General features: G+C 44.9%; 1 protein-coding gene across 1 annotated transcript in view; it reads right to left on the minus strand.

The window, feature by feature from the left end:
• Positions 1–20,618, minus strand: part of LOC122551802 (protein Wnt-6-like) — a 106,046-nt gene extending 85,428 nt beyond the window's left edge. The window contains exon 1 of the mRNA XM_043694272.2: positions 19,988–20,618. Within this exon, the coding sequence (XP_043550207.1) occupies positions 19,988–20,064 (77 nt within the window). The 5' untranslated portion in view covers positions 20,065–20,618. The remainder of the gene's footprint in view (positions 1–19,987) is intronic.
• Positions 20,619–20,932: the final 314 nt, after the last annotated feature.

Consider the following 20,932-nt stretch of genomic DNA (forward strand, 5'->3'; position numbering starts at 1 on the left):
AGATAATTCACCTCTTGACTCCCCAGAGTCTGTTTACCATTCATAAGGTACAGTGAGGAGTGGGATGGAATACTCTTCACTTGCCTGGATGAGTGCATCTCCAACAACCCTCAAGAAACTTGACATCATTCAGGACAAAAGCAACCCACTTGACTGGCACCACATCCACAAACATCCACTCCCTCCACCACCAATGCTCAGTAGCAGCAGTGTATACTATCTACAAGATGCACTGCAGACATTCACCAAAGATCCTTAGACAGCACCTTCCAAGCTCATGATCGCTTCCTTCTGGAAGGACAAGGGCAGCAGACACATGGCAACACCACAACCTGGAAGTTCCCCTTCAAGCCACTCACCATCCTGACTTGGAAATATATTGTCTTTCCTTCAGTATCTTTGGGTCAAAATCCTGGAACTCTCTCCCTAAGGGGATTGTGGGTCAACCTACACATGTCGACTGCAGCAGTTCAAGAAAGCCACTCACCCTCACCTACTCAAGGGGCAACTAGGGACGGGTAATAAATGCTGGGCCCAGCCAGTGATGCCCACATTCCATGAAAAAAGACTGAACACCTCAAAATTACTGGGTTCTGGAGTGAAAAGAAATTGGTATTTATATTATCATGTTATCATAGCCTCAAGATGACTTCAATACATTTTCCAACCAACAAATGTCAATACATGGTCACTGTTGTAGGAACCCTTTTGGCTCATTTGAGCATAACAGGCTCCCAGAGTCAGTGGTATGACAGTGACCAGATCATTGATGATGGCAATATTGGTTGAGGAGCACACATTGGCCAGTCACTCAACTTTGTTGAGTTCTTGAAACTGAGAGGACAGCTGAGAGTCAGGAGCAGCAACAAAGGAGGTCTGCCAGCAACATTTGAAAAATCTTCATTAAATTATCTTCTCTCCCATCACTCCTAGCCATTCATGCTGGATTTGTATCACAAACTGATCACAAAGAAAGTGACTTGTTTTGGTGTGTCCTTGGTTTGAAACAGTGATTGTTATGGCGCCCATGCAATATTTTATACTGTACGCTGTCCTGAGATATTTAATGACTCAACAAATCCAAAGCAATTGTTCTGCAACTGTTATTCTCTCAATATAAACATTGTCTTACATCACTGACATCAGTAGCCAGCAAAATCACTTTCCAATATTATTTTTGTACTTAGAAGGCCTGTAATACATTTTGTTGATTAAATATCTATATAATTTTGTTCCGTAATTGGTTATGTCGTTCCCAGATATCCATTGTTCAATATACTCTGCTTTATTCTGTCACAGACTGTTGCTGGTAATACCAGCATTCATTGTCCATCACATACCAGATGTAAACCAGCTGAACTTCCTACCCCACCCTCCCCACACTCACCCCACCTTCATTAGATTCCAGCCTGCACCATACTCCAGGATATCCACTGATCCAAATATACACCACCATAACAACTCATAGAGTCACAGAATTGCCCATCACAGAAACAGACCCTTCAATCCAACTCATCCATGCCAACCAGACATCCTAAATCAATCTAGTCCCACTTGCCAGTAATTGGCCCATATCTCTCTAAACCCTTCTTATTCTTGTATCCATCCAGATGATGTTTAAATGTTGTAATTGTACCAGCCTTCACTATTTCCTCTGGCACTCATTCCATGCACACATCATCCTCTGCGTGAAAAAAGTTTCCCCATAGGTCCCTTTTATATCTTTCCTTTCTCATCTTAAACCCATGCTCTCTAGTTTTGGACACACTACCCCGGGGAAAAGATCCTGTCTATTTAAATTATCCATGCCCCTCATAATTTTATAAACCTCTGTAAGGTCACCTCTCAGCCTCTCCAGGGAAAACAGCCCCACCCTATTCAGCCTCTCCCCATAGCTCAAACCGTCCATCCCTGGCGACATCCTTTTCTGAACCCTTTCAAGTTTCATAATCTCCTTACTCTAGTAGGGACATCAGAGTTGAATACAGTATTCCAAAAGTGGCCTAAAAACTCTATTATATTAGAACCTTGACCTTACTTCCAAATATCCATTGTTCAACATATTAGATTACCTACAGTGTGGAAACAGGCCCTTCAGCCCAAACAGTGCATACCAACCCTCTGAAGAGTTACCCACCCAGACCCATTTCCCTCTGACTAATGCACCTAGCACTATGGGCAATTTGGTATGGCCAATTCACCTAACCTGCACATCTTTGGACTGTTGGAGGAAACCGGAGCACCCGGAGGAAACCCACGCAGACACAGGGAGAATGTGAAAACTCCCCACAGACAGTCGCCCAAGGGTGGAATCGAACCTGGGACCCTGGTGCTGTGAGGCTAACCACTGAGCTACCGTACTGTCCGAAAACCATCTGAACACACACCACCCTCCTCGACCCCATTATGTTCCAAACTGTAACTTACTCCTCTCGCTCACACATCTAGTGTATGTTTTGAGAAGGGTTTAGACACAGTTCTTAGGACTAAGGGATCGAAGGGGATCGGGAGAAACAGGGGACCGATCTGGATGATCAGCCATGTTCAGATTGAATGACTGATCAAAGGGCCGAATGGCCTACTCCTGCTGTTATTTTCTATTGCCTGTCATGTAATGTATAAAACCTGAGCTGCATAGTTTTGTTATGCTTTCACCAGTGTCTGAGCTCTGACTCTGCTGCACGATTTCCCTGCCAAACACTCAGCAATTAATCCACCCAGTGCATATATGTGATGCAAAAATATCATTTAGCTGACACTAAGCAAAAAGCTGTAATTCAATCTTCCAGCTAACATTTGTGAACCATTCAGGCATTGCATTAGGACTGTCTGTTTAGATTTCAGACTTGTAATGAGCTGCTGATTATCTCCTATATAAATTCCTATCCTGTGTATAGTGCAGATCATATTTTAACTGTGTCTCTTGCAGAAACGCTACACTCTTCCTCAGTTAAAAATCGAAATCGATAGAAATAACGTCACTGATCACATATCCTGACTGATTCCTGAACTCTGAGCCAATCACTAATGTCTCAATATTTGCACTCTCTGCCATCTGTCCTCTCCCTCATGCATTCTCCAAATCCTCATATATAACCAGGTCCAAGTTTCAAAGATATTAATAATGACACAGGGGAAAATAATCATTTCAGACTGTTTCTATTCCCCCCTAGAGTCTGAGTAAACAATTTCCATTTACAACAGGGGTGTCCTAACCATGCAGCAATTGAACTCTTCCTAACCTTGGGTTGCTGACTGACATGAATAAGACTTTATAGCATTAAAGGTTAAAGCCACTGGAACTCAATTCTATAGTAACAGGAGATTTAGAGTTGTGATGGAAAGGATGGTGAAGCATCGTCTCTGAACTAAGTTGGCTCACTTTGGTCCGTGGATATAATTTTCATCCTCCCCCAGGTCACACAGCAGCCTCCAAACCTGCATAAAATAAGCCCAATAGTCAACAAATAGTCCTTTATCAGCTGCACTGCAAGCTGCCATTCAGATCACCGCATGTTGTTAGCAAGACTCTTAATGGAATGAAAATGACACAGAAAACAGTGGGGAGTCTTAGACCTTCCACCTAGATGCAACAGTCGAGAAGGCACAACAAGGTCCCCTCTTCCTCAGGAGGCTCAGGAAATTCAGCATGTCCATAAGGACCCTCACTAACTTCTACAGATGCACCATAAAAAGCTTTCTATCCAGTTGCATAATGGCTGGTATGGCAACTCCTCTACCCACAGAGAGTTATGTGCACAGTCCACACCATCACAGAAGCCAACCTCCCATCCATGGACTGCCACAGAAAGGCTGCCAACATCATCAAAGACCCCTCCCACCCAGATAATGCTCTCCTACAACCTCTTCTGACAGGCAGAAGATACAGAAGCTTGAACACACACACACACTGTTCAGGAACAGTTTCTTCTCTGCCATTATTAGACTAATGAATGGACTCTCTAACTCCAAACAATGTTGAACCAAAAATAGAATTTGCAGGAAAAGCTCGGCAGGTCTGGCAGGATGTGAAGAGAAATCAGAATTAATGTTTTGGGTCCAGTAACCCTTCCTCAGAATCAAAAAATGTTGATCTTGCTTTGCACACCTCCTATGCAGTCATAATCTTGTATGCCTCACTCTGTCTCAGCACTGTATGATCAATATGTCCTTGTTTGCTAGGATTTGACTGTGCTGCTCACAAAACAAAACTTTTCACTGTACATCGGTACATGTGACTACAATAAACTAAGTCAAATCGAATCAAATCTCTTGCATGCTGCTTCGTTGTGGTCTGGACAATCCATCACAGCAATATATTGGTTACAATTGTGCAAAACAGGTGAGCAGGCAATTACCAAAGTTAAAGCACATACTAATGCTGCACAGGACATAAATATTTCGGCAGATCTTATTATGTAAAAATTGCCGATATAACAACAACAACAACTGAGTTTTAAAAATAATTTATTGTCTGTGAAATGCTTTGGGATGTTCTGAGGATCTGCAAACACTTTGTCCATATGAGTCATTTAATTTTGAAGGGAACACAATGTCTTGTCATTCATATTAAAATAACACCAAATTAATACTAACAGGGTGGCACGGTGGCACAGTGGTTAGCTCTGCTGCCTCACAGCGCCAGAGACCCAGGTTCAATGCCTGCCTCAGGCAACTGTCTGTGTGGAGTTTGCACATTCTCTCCGTGTCTGCGTGGGTTTTCTCTGGGTGCTCTGGTTTCCTCCCACAGTCCAAAATACAATGTGCAGGTTATGTGAATTGGCTATGCTAAATTGCCCGTAGTGTTAGATGTAGGGGAATGGGTCTGGGTGGGTTGCTGTTCGGAGGGTTGGTGTGGACTTATTGGGCAGAAGGGCCTGTTTCCAACTGTAAATAATCTAATCTTAAAATAGCACTGGTGCTAGATTTATGATGATGACTCTGTTCAGGTCACAACATTATGAAGTATTAGTATCAAACCTTCATTCTTTTTTTACCAACATTTCCCATCTCCATCCCTAATTGCCCTTGTTAAAGATGATGCTGAGCTGCCTTCGGCTGTAGTTTTTGTGAGTAGGATGACCTACAATGCTTTTAGGGAACTCCAGGATTTTGACCCAGCAACACTGAAGGATTGGCAATATATTTCCAAGTCAGGATGGTGAGTGGCTTAAAGGAGAAGTTGTGGGTGATAGAGTTCGCATACATCTGCTGCCCTTGTCCTTTTAGGTGGAAGTGGTTGTGGGTGTGGAAGGTGGAGGCTAGAATTAGGGGTAACTGTCATTTAACACAAAAGGTCATGGGTTTTTGGAGTTGTCTTCCTCAAAAGAGGTTAGGATGGATTCTCTATGCTAAACTTTCCCACAATGTCCAGGGATGTGCAGGCTGGGTGGGTTAGCTAGAAAAACACGTTACTCATTTGTCTGACCTGGTTAACAGTCCCAATCAGGGAACTCATATTCTATGAAGGCTACCTGGCTGACCTTGTTACAATCACTACACCCCTCCTCCGGACACTGAGGACATAGGTCACTTATAGAGTCATAGAGATGTACGGCATGGAACCAGACCCTTCGGTCCAACTCGTCCATGCCAACCAGATATCCCAACCCAATCTCATCCCACCTGCCAGCACCTGGCCCATATCCCTCCAAACCCTTCCTATTTATATACCCATTCAGATGCCTGTCAAATGTTGCATGTGTACCAGCCTCCACCACTTCCTCTGCCAGCGCATTCCATACACGTACCACCCTCTGTGTGAAAAAGTTGCCCCTTAGGTTTCTTGTATCTTTTCCCTCTCACCCTAAACCTATGCCCTCTAATTCTGGACTGCCTCACCCCAGGGAAAAGACTTTGTCTACTTATCCTATCCATGCCCCTCATGATTTTATAAATCTCTATAAGGTCACCCCTCAGCCTCCGACACTCCAGGAAAAACAGCCCCAGCCTATACAACCTCTGCCTATAGCTCAAATCCTCCAACCCTGGCAACATCCTTGTAAATCTTTTCTGAACCCTTTCCAGTTTCACAACATCTTTCCAACAGGAAGGAGATCAGAATTGAACATAATATGGCCCATATTGGTACCAACAACATAGGCAGGAAGTGAGATGAGGTCCTGCGAAGTGAGTTCAGAGAGCTAGGTAGGAAGTTTGAAAAGCATAACATCAAAGGTTGTAGTCTCGGGATTACTTCCTGTGGCATGTGCCAGTTGAGCTGGGAAAAGGAAGATAGTAGTTAAATACGTGGCTAAGAATCTGGTGTAAGAGGGAGGGTTTCAGGTACCTGGATCATCATTAATGTCTTCCAGGGCAGATGGGAGCTGTACAAGAAGGACAGAGCAGCTAAACTGAGTGGCACCAACATCCTGGTGGTTTGCTAATGTTAACCAGGAGGATTTAAACTGGTGTGGCAGGGATTGTGGAAACCAGAACAGTAATTCATAGAATCATAGTATCCCTACAGTGTAGAAGCAGGCCACTCAGCCCAGCAAGTCCACACCAACCCTCTGAAAAGCATCCCACCCAGACCCACTCTCATACTCTAACCCTGTAACCCTGCATTTCCTGTGGCGAATCCACCCTACCCTGCACATCTTTGGACTGTGGGAGCAAACTGGAGAACCTGGAGGAAACCCATGCAGACATGGGGAGAATGTGCAAACACCACATAGTCACCCGAGGCTGGCATCGAACCCAGGGTATAGGCACTGTGAGGCAACAGTGCCAACCACTGAGCCACTGTGCTGCTAAGTTGAAAAGGCAGAGTACTGTTCTCATTCAAACATATTGAATTCTTAAAGGATTTGACAGAATATGAGCTGCCTGGCTGTTTACCCTGGTGTGAAATCCTAAATTACCATCTCAGAATAAGGAATCAGCCACTCAGAACTGAATGAGATGGGGAGGCTGAGGGGTGACCTTATACAGGTTTATAAAATCATGAGAGGCGGGAATTGGGTGAATAGATAAAGAGTTTTTCCAAGGGTAGGAGGGTTCAAAAGTAGAGGGCATAGTTTTAAAAGGACCTAAGGGGCACAAAAGGTGGTACACGTGGAATGAACTGCCAGAGGAAGTGGTAGATGCAGGTACAGTTACAACATTTAAAAGACATTCAGACAGTTACATGAATAGGAAAGGTTTAGAGGGATAAGGGCCAAACACAGGCAAGTGGGACTAGTTTAGTTTGGGAAACCTGATCAGCATGGACAAGTTGGACCGAAGAGCCTGTTGCCACGCTGTAGATTTCTAGACTCAGAGCATGATGAATCTTTGGAAAATTTGATTTTTGAACCTAATGATTCTGAAGCAATGAATGCTTTCCATACAAAGGTCAATAAATTATTGGATTCTCTGAGAATTAAGGGATTATGAGGATAGTGCAGGGATGTAGACTTAAGATAGATGAGTGGCCATGATCTTTTTAAATAGTAAGGCTTTTTGATGGGCCAACTGGCCTCCTTCCACTGCTATTTCTTATATTTTTACACTCTGGGTTAGGATTTACTGCGGCTCATGGATGGATACACCAGCCAGTGGAGCACTGTGCTGTACAGAGGTTGCTACCCCAATCCCTGATTGTTGCTGGTAGTTGGTTATCAGTAGGGAAAGCATGGGTGAGGACAGTCTGGTCCCATTTATCTAGATAAGGCAACACCAGGCAGGACTCTTCCTCCTCACTACTATCCTCACTATCACATACAGGCTGAGCTCTCAGCTTGAACAGGAAAAGACAGTTCAGGATTGGTCGCTGGACCCTATCCAGGACTCAGGGAAATGGAGTCCAGGAGGAGTCAATGCCATTGAGAGGTAAGGGCAGAAACTGTGGGCCCAGAGTAATCTGAGACCAGGATAAAATTGGTAGCACTCAATACTCTCTTTAAGGAGCATCAGTGAAAGAAAACGCAGCTGGCAGCAGGAAATAAACTCAAGGAACTTCCAAGGTTCAATTATTAGTGGAGTTGATAACGTCAATTCATTTGGCCAGAGAACCTGGCTCTGAGGAATGTTCCTCCTGAAATAGGTGGCAAGTCAGGGACACTTTCCATTGTCCATGCTGACGACGTGTTCGGGAAGTGTGTTCAGTTGCAGTCCCTGGTTTGTCACATGGAGCGTCTGGAGATGCAGATGGTCTCACTGTGGACCATGCTTAAGGTTGAGAACACCATGGACAGCACGTTTCGTGAGCTGGTCACACCAGTAAGGTTTGCACAGACAGAGAAGAGCTGGGCGGCACGATACCTCAGTGGTTAGCACTGCTGCCTCACAGCACCAGGGAACCCAGGTTCGATTCCAGCCTCAGGCAACTGGCTGTGTGAAATTTGCACATTCTCCCCATGTCTGCGCGGGTTTTTCTCCCACAATCCAAAGATGTGCAGGTTAGGGTGAATTGGCCATGCTAAATTGCCCATAGTCATAGAGATGTACAGCATGGAAAGAGACCCTTCAGTTCAACTCGTCCATGCCAACCAGATATCCCAACCCAATCTCATCCCACCTGCCAGCACCTGGCCCATATCCCTCCAAACCCTTCCTATTCATATACCCATTCAGATGCCTGTCAAATGTTGCAATTGTACCAGCCTCCACCACTTCCTCTGGCAGCTCATTCCATACACGTACCTCCCTCTGCATGAAAACGTTGCCCCTTAGGTCTCTTTTGTATCTTTTCCCTCTCACCCTAAACCTATGCCCTCTAATTCTGGACTCCCCCACCCCGGAGAAAAGACTTTGTCTACTTATCCTATCCATGCCCCTCATGATTTTATAAATATCTATAAGGTCACCCCTCAGCCTCCGACACTCCAGGAAAAACAGCCCCAGCCTATACAACCTATAGCTCAAATCCTCCAACTCTGGCAACATCCTTGTAAATCTTTTCTGAACCCTTTCCAGTTTCACAACGTCTTTCCAACATGAAGGAGACCGGAATTGAACATAATATGGCCCATATTGGTATCAACAACATAGGCAGGAAGTGAGGGAGTTCAGACAGCTATGTAGGAAGTTTGAAAAGCATAACATCAAAGGTTGTAGTCTCGGGATTACTTCCTGTGGCATGTGCCAGTTGAGCTGGGAAAAGGAAGATAGTAGTTAAATACGTGGCTAAGAATCTGGTGTAAGAGGGAGGGTTTCAGGTATCTGGATCATCAGAATGTCTTCCAGGGCAGATGGGAGTTGTACAAGAAGGACAGAGCATCTAAACTGAGTGGCACCAACATCCTGGTGGTTTGCTAATGTTAACCAGGAGGATTTAAACTGGTGTGGCAGGGATTGTGGAAACCAGAACAGTAATTCATAGAATCATAGTATCCCTACAATGTAGAAGCAGGCCGCTCAGCCCATCAGGTCCACACTAACCCTCTGAAAAGCATCCCACCCAGACCCACTCTCATACTCTAACCCTGTAACCCTGCATTTCCTGTGGCCAATCCACCCTACCCTGCACATCTTTGGACTGTGGGAGGAAACCGGAGCACCCGGAGGAAACCCACACAGACACGGGGAGAACGTGCAAACTCCACACAGACAGTCGCCCAAAGCTGGAAGTCAGCAAGTGAGATAACTAAAGGAGGAGTTAGAAATGAAGTCTAAGTGGAAAAACAGACAGGGGAGAGGTTACTGAACACAGACAGTCTGAGATCTACTTGTTTCAAAGCAAGGAATATGATATGGTGAGGCAGATGAACTTAGAGCTTGGAGTAATACATATAACTATGAAATTGTTGCTGCTGGAGACTTGGTTCAGAGAGGGCCAAGACTGGCAGCTTAATATTCTGGGAATTAGATATTTCAGGCAAGGTAGAGGGATGTAAAAAAGGTGGGAAAGATGTGTTACTGATGGGGAAGAATATCACAGCTGTACTGAGGGAGGACACCTTGGAGGGTTCATCCAGCGAGGCCTTATGGGTAGAGTTCAGGAATTGGAGGGTGCAATCACTTTGATGGGATTATGCCACAGACCTCCCAACAGCCAATGGGTGATAGAGGAACAGAAATATGGGGCAGATTATGGAAAAATGTGAAAACAACAGGGTTGTTTTGTGGGTGATTTTAACTTTCCCCATATTGTCTGGGACTCCCTTAGCACTGGTGGGGGGAGTGCGGGTGGTTGCTAGGTGCACCTAGGATGGTTTTCTTTGAAACAAAATGTAAACAGTCCAGCTAGGGAAGAGGCCACAGTAGACCCGGTATTGGGAAATGAGGCCCACCTTGTCATTAAAGTTTCAGTGGAGGAGCATTTCCAGAACAGTAACCATAATTCTGAAAGGTTTCAGTTACTTATGGCTAAGGATAAGAATAGAGATGTACAGCACGGAAACAGTCCCTTCAGTCCAACTCGTCCATGCCGACCAGATATCCCAACCCAATCCTTGAGTAAAAGTATTAAACTGGGGAAGGCTGACCACCACAATATGAAACAGGAACTGGGAAAGATAGATTTGAGGCAGTTTGAGGGTAAATCCACATCTGGCATGTGAGAATCTTTCAAAGGTTAATTGTTTAGAGTTCAGGACCTATATGTTCCTGTGAAAATGATAGAAAAGGATGGCAAGATTCGGGATTCTTAGCTGCCAAAAGAAATTGAGGGCTTAGTCAAAAAGGAAAAGGAGACATATGTAAGGTTTCAGAAACTGAAGACAGGCAGAACCTTTGAAGAATGCAAAGATAGCAGGAAAGAACTCCAACAAGGAATTAGGAGAGGTAAAAGAGGGCATGTAAAGTCATTGGTAAACAGGATTAAGGAAAGTCCCAAGGCATTTTATATGCATATGTTGAGCAAGTCCACTCAAGGAAAAAGGAGGAAATTTATGCGTGGAGCCAGGGGAAGTGAGTGACATCCTTATGAGATACTTTGCAATGGTACTCATAAAGGAGAAAGACCTGATGAATAATGAGTCTTGAGAGGTGTATATTGATATTCTAGGGCGTCAGTATAAAAAAGGAGGTTGGGTGATTTGAAAAGTATTAAGGCTCGCAAGCCCCCAGGACCTGATGGAATCAATCCCAGAATGCTGAGGGAGGTAGGTGAAGAAATTACTGGGATCTTGTATGAAATCTTTGCACCCTCTTTAGTCACAGGACAGTTCCCAGAGGACTGGAAAATAATCAATGTTGTTCCTTTGTTTATGAAGGGAAACAAGGAAATTACAGGCCAGTGAGCCTCATGTCAGTGGGAGGGAAAATACTGGAGAAGATTCTTAGGGAAAGGATTTACTCACATTTAGAAAAATATGGACTTATTAGCAAGAGGCAGCACGGCTTTGTGTGGAGTAGGACATGTCTCACAAATTTGATTGAGCTTTTTTGAGGAAGTGACAAAGATGATTAATGAGGGCAGGATGGTGGATTTGAGTCAAGATTAGAATGGTGCTGGAAAAGCACAGCGGGTCAGGCAGCATCCGAGGAGCAGGAAAATCGACGTTTCGGGCAAAAGCCCTTCATCAGATCATTCCTGATAAAGAGCTTTTGCCCGAAGTGTCGACTTTTCTGCTCCTCGGATGCTGACTGACCCGCTGTGCTTTTCCAACAGCACTCTAATCTTGACTCTGATCTCCAGTATCTGCAGTCCTCACTTTCGCAAGGGCGGTCGATTTGTCTATGTGGACTTGAGCAAAGGTCCCTCATGAAAGACTGGTACAAAAAGTAAAGTCACATGGTAAGATGGATACAGAACTGGACTGGTCAGAAAAAATGGAGAGTAGCAGCCGAAGGGTGTTTTTCTAACTGGAAATCTGTGACCAGTGGTGTTCCACAGGGATCAGTGCTGGCTCCTGTTGTTTGTAATACATATAAACAATTTGGAGGAGAATGTAGGGGATTAGTAAGTTTGTGGACAATACAAAAATTAGGGGAGCTGCTGATAGTGATGGAGGAATGCCAGAGGATACAGTGGGATATAGATAAGCTGGAATAAGGTGGAGAAATGGCTGCTGGAACTTAATCTGGACAAAAGCGAGGTGATACATTTTGGAAGATATAATGCAGAAGGGAAGTATGCAGTAAATGGTAGAACCCTTAGTAATGTTACATACAGAGGGATCTAGTTAGACAGGTCCACAGTACCTTGAAAGTGGCAACGCAAGTGGGTAATGTGGTCAAGAAGGTGTATGGCACACTTGCCCTCATTGGTCGGTGCATGGAGTATAAAAATTTGCAGAAATACAGAACTTTAGTTTGGCCACATTTGCAATATTGTGCACAGTTCCTCGCTGCCACACTGCCAGCAGGATGTGAAGCGTTTGGAGAGGGTACAGAAACATTTTATCAGGATGTTGCCTCAGTTGGAAGGTATTAAGCTTTGAGGAGAGATTGGACAAACTTGGTTTGTTTTCACTTGACCATCAAAGGATGAGGGATGACCTAGTAGAAGTTACAAAGTTGAGAGGCATGGATAAAATGGATAGTTGGAGTCTCAACTCCTCTTTCCTATTTGTATCCCCTCCCTCCTCTTAACATCTGATACGCTTGCCCATTAGAAATCTATCAAACTCACCCTTGAATAAACTTTCGGACTCAGCCTCCACCAGCTTTTGGGGGAATGCAAGAATGTTTAATCTCACAAGATGCTACGAAAGCCTTTGAATAAAAGCCACTCTTCATTGTTTTACAATCTTTGCGATGCAGTGCCTAACCACATATTGAGGAATGTAAATTATCAATCCTGAAAGCTGCAATTTCTTCCTTCTCTATCTCTCTCCGACTATCCCCTACCTTTCCATGATGAAGGACATCAATATTATATATAATGTCGATGAAAGGAATCTCAGTTGAATGGAATAGATCTAAGCAACTCATGCAAGATCACAATATGAAGAACTTACAAATAAAAGTAGAGCCTATTAAGATTGAATTACAATCTTTCAAACCACAGGCATTTATCCTGCCAAAATCTCATACCGTATCCCTGAATCTCTCCCAGTACTTCAACGCTCAATCAGATTCCGCCCGCACTCACTGTGTCATGTTCAATCAACATTGAGCTGGAATTCTAACCCCACCCTCTGATTCCTCTTTCATTAAACCCCACTGTTCCAACCTCTGGCACATAGCACATTTCCCATGGGACCCCATCCTCACTGCCATTGATAGCTACACATATCCATCCATCACCATCAGGCAAGACCTTCCAAGTTGTTGCTCCTGAACTCATCAACTCCAACTCACCCCCAATGTCGTTACATCCATCCCAATCCGCATTAAGTCCCTTTGCAGAAGTTGCCCTTGTCTGTTTTTGGATGTGTTGAATTCAAAATCTTTTCCCTCAGCTACAAATCTATCCACAAGGCCATAAAAAACATACAAAGCTTCGCCATTCAGCCCGTTGAGCCTGTTCCTCCCTTCAACATGATCATGGCTGATCCGACATTCCTAATGTCCACTTTGCTGCCAATTTCCTGTAATCCTTTATTCCCCGATTGGTGAAGAATCTATCCCAGCCTTACACAAGGACCCTGTCCCCACAGCTCTCTCTGTGGAAAGGAGTTTCAAAGACTCACAACCCTCTCCTTCCCATCTTAATCCTAAACTGGCTCTTTTTTCCTAAGACTGGCCCTTTGTTTCCCTCTGGTACTATACTCTCTCATGAGGGGAAAAGTCCTTTCAGTATTTACCCCATCAAGCACCTTACAAAGCACCTTAGGAATCCTGTATGTTTCAATGAGATCACCTCTCATTCCTCTAAACTTCACTGAGTTCCAGTATGTTTAGCTTTGGCTCATAAGACAATACAAGGGATCATCCGAGTGAACCTCCTCTGAACTGCCTCCAATGAAATGATATCTTTCCTTAAATCCACATGTCCTTGCACCCTCCCTCACAAATTTAATTCATCCCAGCTCCTGCATTATTCCAAAAGTCTTGCATTGAATATTCCCTTTAGTTTGCCATCAGTCACTCAGAGGAGGATTATGGTTACAAAGCATTTCATGATCTCAGCTTCCTAAATTACTTGGCAAGGCAATGTTTTGAAGCAATATGGTTATAATGTACGAAACATGACAGCCTATTTATACACAGCAAGTTCCCACAAACAGCAGTCACTAACAACCAGAAAATCTGTTTTTGAGCTATTGATTGAGAGAAGAGGTTTGGTCAGGACACCAGAGAGAGTTTTCCAGCTTTTTTTTTTCAGAAAAGTGATTGGGGGTTTATTATATTATTCAAAAGACAGTACGGCTGACAGTCCAGTTCTTCCTGAGTACTTCTTAGGAGCGCCAGCTTGGTTTTGTACTGGAGTGGGACTTGAAGCCACACATTCAGACTCACAGCAAAACTTTCAACTATCTTGGCCTCACACTAGAGCATACTTGTCATTAGATTCATAGGCTCTGCTCCATCTCACCTCTCCTTCAAAATGTTTTTTTTTAACTCACCCGTAGAATGTGGTGTCGCTAGCTGGGGCCAGCATTTATCGCCCATCCCTAGTTGCCCCTTGAGAAGATGGGGCAACCCGCCTTCTTGAATTGCTGCAGTCTGTGTGCTGTGGGTTGACCCATAATGCCCTCTGAGGGGGAATTCCAGGGTTTTGACCCAGTGACACTGAGGGAACAGCAATATATTTCCAAGTTGAAGCTTTTCACTGTATTTTACTGTCTTGCTCATTGTGGAATACAAGTGACAATAAGTCATTCATTCAAGTCAGGATGGTGAGGGGCTTGGAGGGGAACTTACAGGGGATGACATTCCCATGTATCTGCTTCCCTTGTCCATCTAGATAGATGTGACCGTGGATTTGGAAGGTGCTCTCTAAGGAGCATTGATGAATTTCTGCAGTGTATCTTGCAGATGGTACACACAGCTGCTACTGACCATTGGAGGTCGAGGGAGTGAATGTTTACAGATGTGATGCCAATCAAACTTCCTGATAATCTTTTGTATCTCCAATCTTTCCATGGGACTTTCAGCTGTCTGAGCCAATGAGTTCTGAAATTCACGCCCTAACCTGGACCTCTTTACCTTCCTCTGAAAACCTGACTCTCCAACTGAGCGTTTGCTATCCAGTCAAATGCAGCTTTAGTGGCTCAGTGTCAGAATTCATTCGATAACTCCCTTGTAAAGTGTTTTTTTTGGGGGGGTTGACTTCTTGCTACATTAAAGGAATCAGTTGAATGAATGAAAGTAGTTGTTATTGTCTGCTCAACCCAAGTCGACGCTAATTAATACCATCATGAAAGTTTCACGAGAATGACGCTTTGCTTGTCAAAATTCAAAGTCAGAAAGAACCAGCAGGAGATGACTGATTTTCTCTGCTTTCAGGTGGTTCAGTTGTGATTTGTGCGTGTTTGAAACAAGCTGTGACGTCTCCAATGCACAGACACATCTGCTGATTTTTCCAAATAAATTATTCCGTCCGTAACCTTTTTACAAAACTTATCAGGTCATCACCAGATGGTGATGTGAGGCAATGCGCAAATGTTTCGATGTTCAACAGGCAGGAATGTTCAGCAGTTTGTACAGTCCCTGAAAAGCTCTGTTCTCTCTTCGCGTCTTCATTTAACACATGTCACATGAACAAGAAACTGATTGAACTCTGCCAGGAAACCAGCACCTGCTGTTTCTCAGCCCTGGGCTCAACACACCGTGCTCCAACACTCCTCAAAAGACTTTTAACAAACTTTTTAAATCCAAAACGAAGTCAAGTGTGCTGTTTCACTGTGTTTCATGCAAATATAACCAGTGGGATTTCATTTTTAAATTTATTCATGGAACGTGGTTGTTGCTATCTGCCAGTGTTTATTGCAGTTCCTTGTTTCCCTTGAAAAGGTGAACTGCCTTCTTAAATCACGTTAAAAATCACACAACACCAGGTTATAGTCCCACGGGTTTATTCGGAAGCACTTGCTTTCTAAGCGCTGCCCCTTCATCAGGTGGTTGACAGGATGAAGGGGCAGTGCTCCGAAAGCTAGTGCTTCCGAATAAACCTGTGGGACTATAACCTGGTGCAGTGTGATTTTTAACTTCGTCCACCCCAGTCCAACATAGGCACCTCTGCATCAATTGTTGAATCACTGCAGTCATGTGTTGTAGGTAGATCGTTAAAACAACAAAGACATAGGACCCTGAGATACGTTGAATCACAAGGAATTTACAGCAGAGGAACAGGCCATTCGGCCCACCAGGTCCCGTGCAGGAGCCAAACGAACATCCTACCATCCTGGTTCAGCTACCTTTAACAGCAAAGGACGCATAAACGCTCACAGTCTCTAAACAGGCCATCTGTGCTCAGCAATGTTGGCAGAAAATAAAAACTGTTCCTTACTACTTTCTAAGGAATTTGAAGAGCAGGCAATTTCAAAGAGCAAAACATTTTGTTTTTACTGTATCCCTCAACCCGTTCTTTCCCCAAAACCACAGCTGGTCAACTTGAAACAAATTTGCATGATTCAATAGAATTGCAGCCACGTCCCCAACAGTAACTTACTCTGTAGATCCAAAGGAGCTTGGAAGTCTTTACTGACTCCTCCCTAAGACTACACTTTAAAAAGTGCTTCACTTTTCTTCGATGACCCTCGCTGGGAATGCCTGTAACTCTGGATGTTGAGGGAGAAGGGAAAGCACCTCAGCAATATTACTGACCACCATCTATCACCTTGCCAACACTCAACTATGTTTCTGAAGAATGATCAGTTATTTGAGGTACCAGAGGGAAGAAATGCACTTATGTAGTGCCTACGCCAAACTCAGGATATCCCAGTTAAGTACTTTTAAAATGTGGTTAGTTCTAGGAAACACAATTTTACACTCAGCAAACTCCCACACACAGCATTGTGAGAATGATCTGATAATCTGTTGATTGAGAGATACATATTGATCAGGACACTGATGGTAATTCCCTCGCCCTTCTTGAATATATTGGCTGTGGCACCTTTTACTGGCAAGCAACTTTAATATCTCATCTGAAAGATGGAAGTTCTGACTGTATAGCACTCCCTCAACACTTAGAGTCTTAGAGTCATAGAGATATACAGCGTGGAAACAGACCCTTCAGTCCAACTCGTCCATGCCGACCAGATATCCAACCCAATCTAGTCCCACCTGCCAGCACCCGGCCCATATCCCTCCAAACCTTTTCTATTCATCTATATCCATCCAGATGCCTTTTAAATGTTGCAATTGTACTAGCTTCCAACACATCCTCTGGCAGCTCATTCCATACACGTACCACCCTCTGAGTGAAAAAGTTGCCCCTTAGGTTTTTTTTATATCTTTACCCTCTCACCCTAAACCTATGCCCTCTAGTTCTGGACTCCCAGACCCCAGGTAAAATACTTTGCCTATTTATCTTATCCATGCCCCTCATGATTTTGAAACCTCTATAAAGATTTAGATTAGATTAGATTACAGTGTGGAAACAGGCCCTTCGGCCCAACAAGTCCACACCGACCCGCCGAAGTGAAACCCACCCATACCCCTACATTTACCCCTTACCTAACACTACAGGCAATTTAGCATGGCCAATTCACCTGACCCTGCACATCTTTGGATGGTGGGCAGAAACCGGAGCACCCGGAGGAAATCTACGCAGACACGGGGAGAACGTGCAAACTCCACACAGTCAGTCGCCGGAAGCGAGAATTGAACCCGGGTCTCTGGCGCTGTGAGGCAGCAGTGCTAACCACTGTGCCACCGTGCCGCCCACTAAGGTCACCCCTAAGCCTCTGACGCTCCTGGAAAAACAGCCCCAGCCTATTCAGCCTCTCCCTATAGCTCAAATCTCCAACTTAGGCAACATTCTTATAAATCTTTTCTTGTCGACTCTTTGAAGGGGTTTACTGATGCAATAAACCTACACCACTTGAGGGTCAGTACCTTCAGCAGGGGGCATCTGTATAAATAATCTGAATTTGAATATTGGAAGCATGGTGAGTAAATAGGTGGTGTAGTGGACAACGAACAAGATTATCACGGAGTAAACTTAAAATTGGGAAAATCTAATTGTGAAATCAGAAAGCAATTCCCTGCATGAACATCAGTGGAAATTTCAACCCTCTGCACTAAAAAGGTTAAACAAATTGGGGACCAGTTGAAGTTGAGAGTGAGTAATTCTTGCTGGCTGGTGGTACAAGGAATAGGGAGCAAAGCCAGGTGAATGGAGTTGAGGGAGAGATTGTCTTGGATATAATTTGGGCTGAATGGCCTCTTTACTGTTCCTAGGTGCTTAAGAATGCAAATGGTCTGGAGATGATCCAACTGCTTTCCTTATCCATCCCGTTTTCTGGGAAACCAGGTCTTATTTCTCACCTACAACACAATCCAGACAGCCCTGAGTCTGCCATGGAACACAAAAGCTCTTCATATCGAACTGCTGGTCATTGTGATTTTCTGTTAATTCTTTCAGCAGCTAAGGGTCAGGATGTCATGCCTGTCTGCTCAGTCCAGTTTCACACTTGGCAAAAGGTGACAGGTCACCAATGGAGATTGCACACTCACCGCTTGGAGTCTGTCCCACATTCTCTGTTGAGCAGATGGAATGAATGGGGAAATGTTTCACCGTAACACAGACTGTGCAATTAATACTTTACTGGCAATAGGGAGGTTGATTGTAGGCTTTCTGAAAATTGAACACAGGGTGGACTGACAGCTTTCTCTCTCTCTCTCTCCCTTTCTGTTTTGGAACACATTCACTGGGCACTGTCATCAGTCTCTTTCTCGATTGTTGGAGTGGAATAGATGGAGGAATTGAGCCATTGGTGGAGATAGAAATGTCAATCCCACAAAAGATTTAAAGAACACTTGTGCTGATAGAAACAAATTCTACCAAACATACCTCTCCCCTCCCCACTTGGTTTTACTGTGGGTTTGGGGGTAGAAAAAAAGGATTTATTCATGTTGAATACCAAATGCAGAAACATATCTCCATCCTGTTCTGGTCTCCCTGCAATAGGAAAGATGTTCAATTTGAAAGGGTGCAGAAAAGATTTACAAGGATATCAACAGGGTTGGAAGGTTTGAGCTATAGGGAGAGGCTGAATAGGCTGGGGCTGTTTTCCCTGGAGCGTCGGAGGCTGAGAGGTGACCTGATAGATGTTTGTAAAATCATGAGGGGCATGGATAGGGTAAGTAGACAAGGTCTGTTTCTCAGGGTAGGGGAATCCAAAACTAGAAAGCATAGATTTAAAGTGGAAGGGGTAAGATTTAAAAGAGATCTGAGAGGCAATTTTGCACACTGAGGATGGTGCGTGTGTGGAATGAGCTGCTGGAGGGAGTGGTTGAGGGTGATACAGTTACAGCATTTGAAAATCATCTAGAGGGATTTGGGCCAAATGCTGACAAATGGGACTAGATTAATTTAGGATATCTGGTCAGCATGGATGCATTGGGCTACAGGGTCTGTTCACCTGCTATGACTCTTTGACTCTTATGTGTCCCTGGATCAAAGTCCTAATCTGGTCAGCATGGACGGGTTGGACCAAAGGGTCTGTTTCCATGCTGTACATCTCTATGACTCTATAAATCCCTCCCCAATTGCATTGGGGGTCCATATAAGGACTGCAGTGGTTCAAGAAGGCAGCTCACCACCACCTTCTCAAGGGGCAACTAAGGACAGGCAATAAATACTGGCCCAGTTAGCAACACCCATGTCCCTTGCATTAATTTTTGAAAAAAATTCTGAGGGGTCTATTTTGGGCAGATTCAACACTGTGTTTACAAAACAAAGATCCATTCTTTTCTGGAAAATTGTGCCCTACAATTGTATAAATTACCATGTCATGCTTTTCTCTCTCTCTCTCGCTCTCTCTGTCCATTAAGATGTCAGGGGATAGTTTAGACAAAGGAGGTTCCAAATAAACGGAGGGATAGAGAGGAATAGAGACAGAGGGAGAGGGAGTTATGGTCGAGAGGGGAAAGCAAAGGGAGAAATGAGAGAGACAGAGAAAAGAAACAGGAAAAGCGAGAGAGGAGGGAAAAGAATTGAAAAGAAAGGGAGACAGAGAGAAGGGCAAGGAGGCGAAGGAAGAATAGTTCGAGTGCAGTCACTTACCACCAGAGGCTGATGATGTTGGCCGGACACAGTAGGAAGAAGAAAAGAGCGAGTTGTACCCGGGACAGCGACTCCATGCTCCGGCAGTCGTTCGCCCAACCTTCCCGGGCGAGCTGCCGGCGTCCACTCGGCCCTGCGCGGGATGCTAGCCGTGCAGTGGATCAGCTGGCGGTGAGCTGGCTTCTGTGGGACTCCCGGGCGAGCGGAGCTGGACTTTACTGATGGGATCTCGGAGTGGATCTGCCAGCAATTTCTCTTCGGAGGGAGAGGTGGGGAGGGTGTGGGTGGAAGAGGGAGGGAGGGGAAGGGGGGGGGGGGGGGGAAGGGGGGAGGAGGAGGAGGGGGTAAGTTTCAGTGAGTTAGAGCCGAGCAGTGAGAGAGAGAAGCTGCAGTCCCGGATCCAGGCACAGAGAGGGAGGGAGGGAGACTGGGGAGAGAGACAGACTGGGGAGTGAGGAATGGAGCACCACCCCCCTCACAACACCCTCACCTGGATCCCCCAGGGGCTCATATTCTGACCCAGTCAGTCCTCCAAGGTTCTGTGCGGACTCCAAATTACCTCAATCACCCCGAGGTAGGGAGCCTTTTACCCTGCACCCAGTCTCTTCTCTACAGCCTCTTCTCCCTCCCCCAATAACCCCTTCTCCGTCCTCTACAGCTCCTTCCCCTTCCCCAATAACCCCTACCCTTTCCTCTGCCCCTTCTCCCTTCCCTCTTCCCACAATAACCCCTTCCCTAGAGCCCCTTCCCTCTTCTCTCTCCTTTCCTGCCCCTTCCTCCTCACCCAATAACCCCTTCCCACTCCCCTATAGTACCTTCCCCGGAATAACCCCCCTTCCCCCTCCTCTACAGCCCCTTCCCGCTTCCCCCAATAACCCTTTCCCCCTCTCCCCCTCTCCGACAGCCCCTTCTCTCCCTCCTCTTTCTGCTTGGGGATTCTGTTCC

This window comes from Chiloscyllium plagiosum, unplaced genomic scaffold (genome assembly GCF_037043375.1).
Source record: "Chiloscyllium plagiosum isolate Xiang-an unplaced genomic scaffold, Cpla_swu_hap1 HiC_scaffold_7, whole genome shotgun sequence".
Classification (NCBI taxonomy): Eukaryota; Metazoa; Chordata; class Chondrichthyes; order Orectolobiformes; family Hemiscylliidae; genus Chiloscyllium; species Chiloscyllium plagiosum.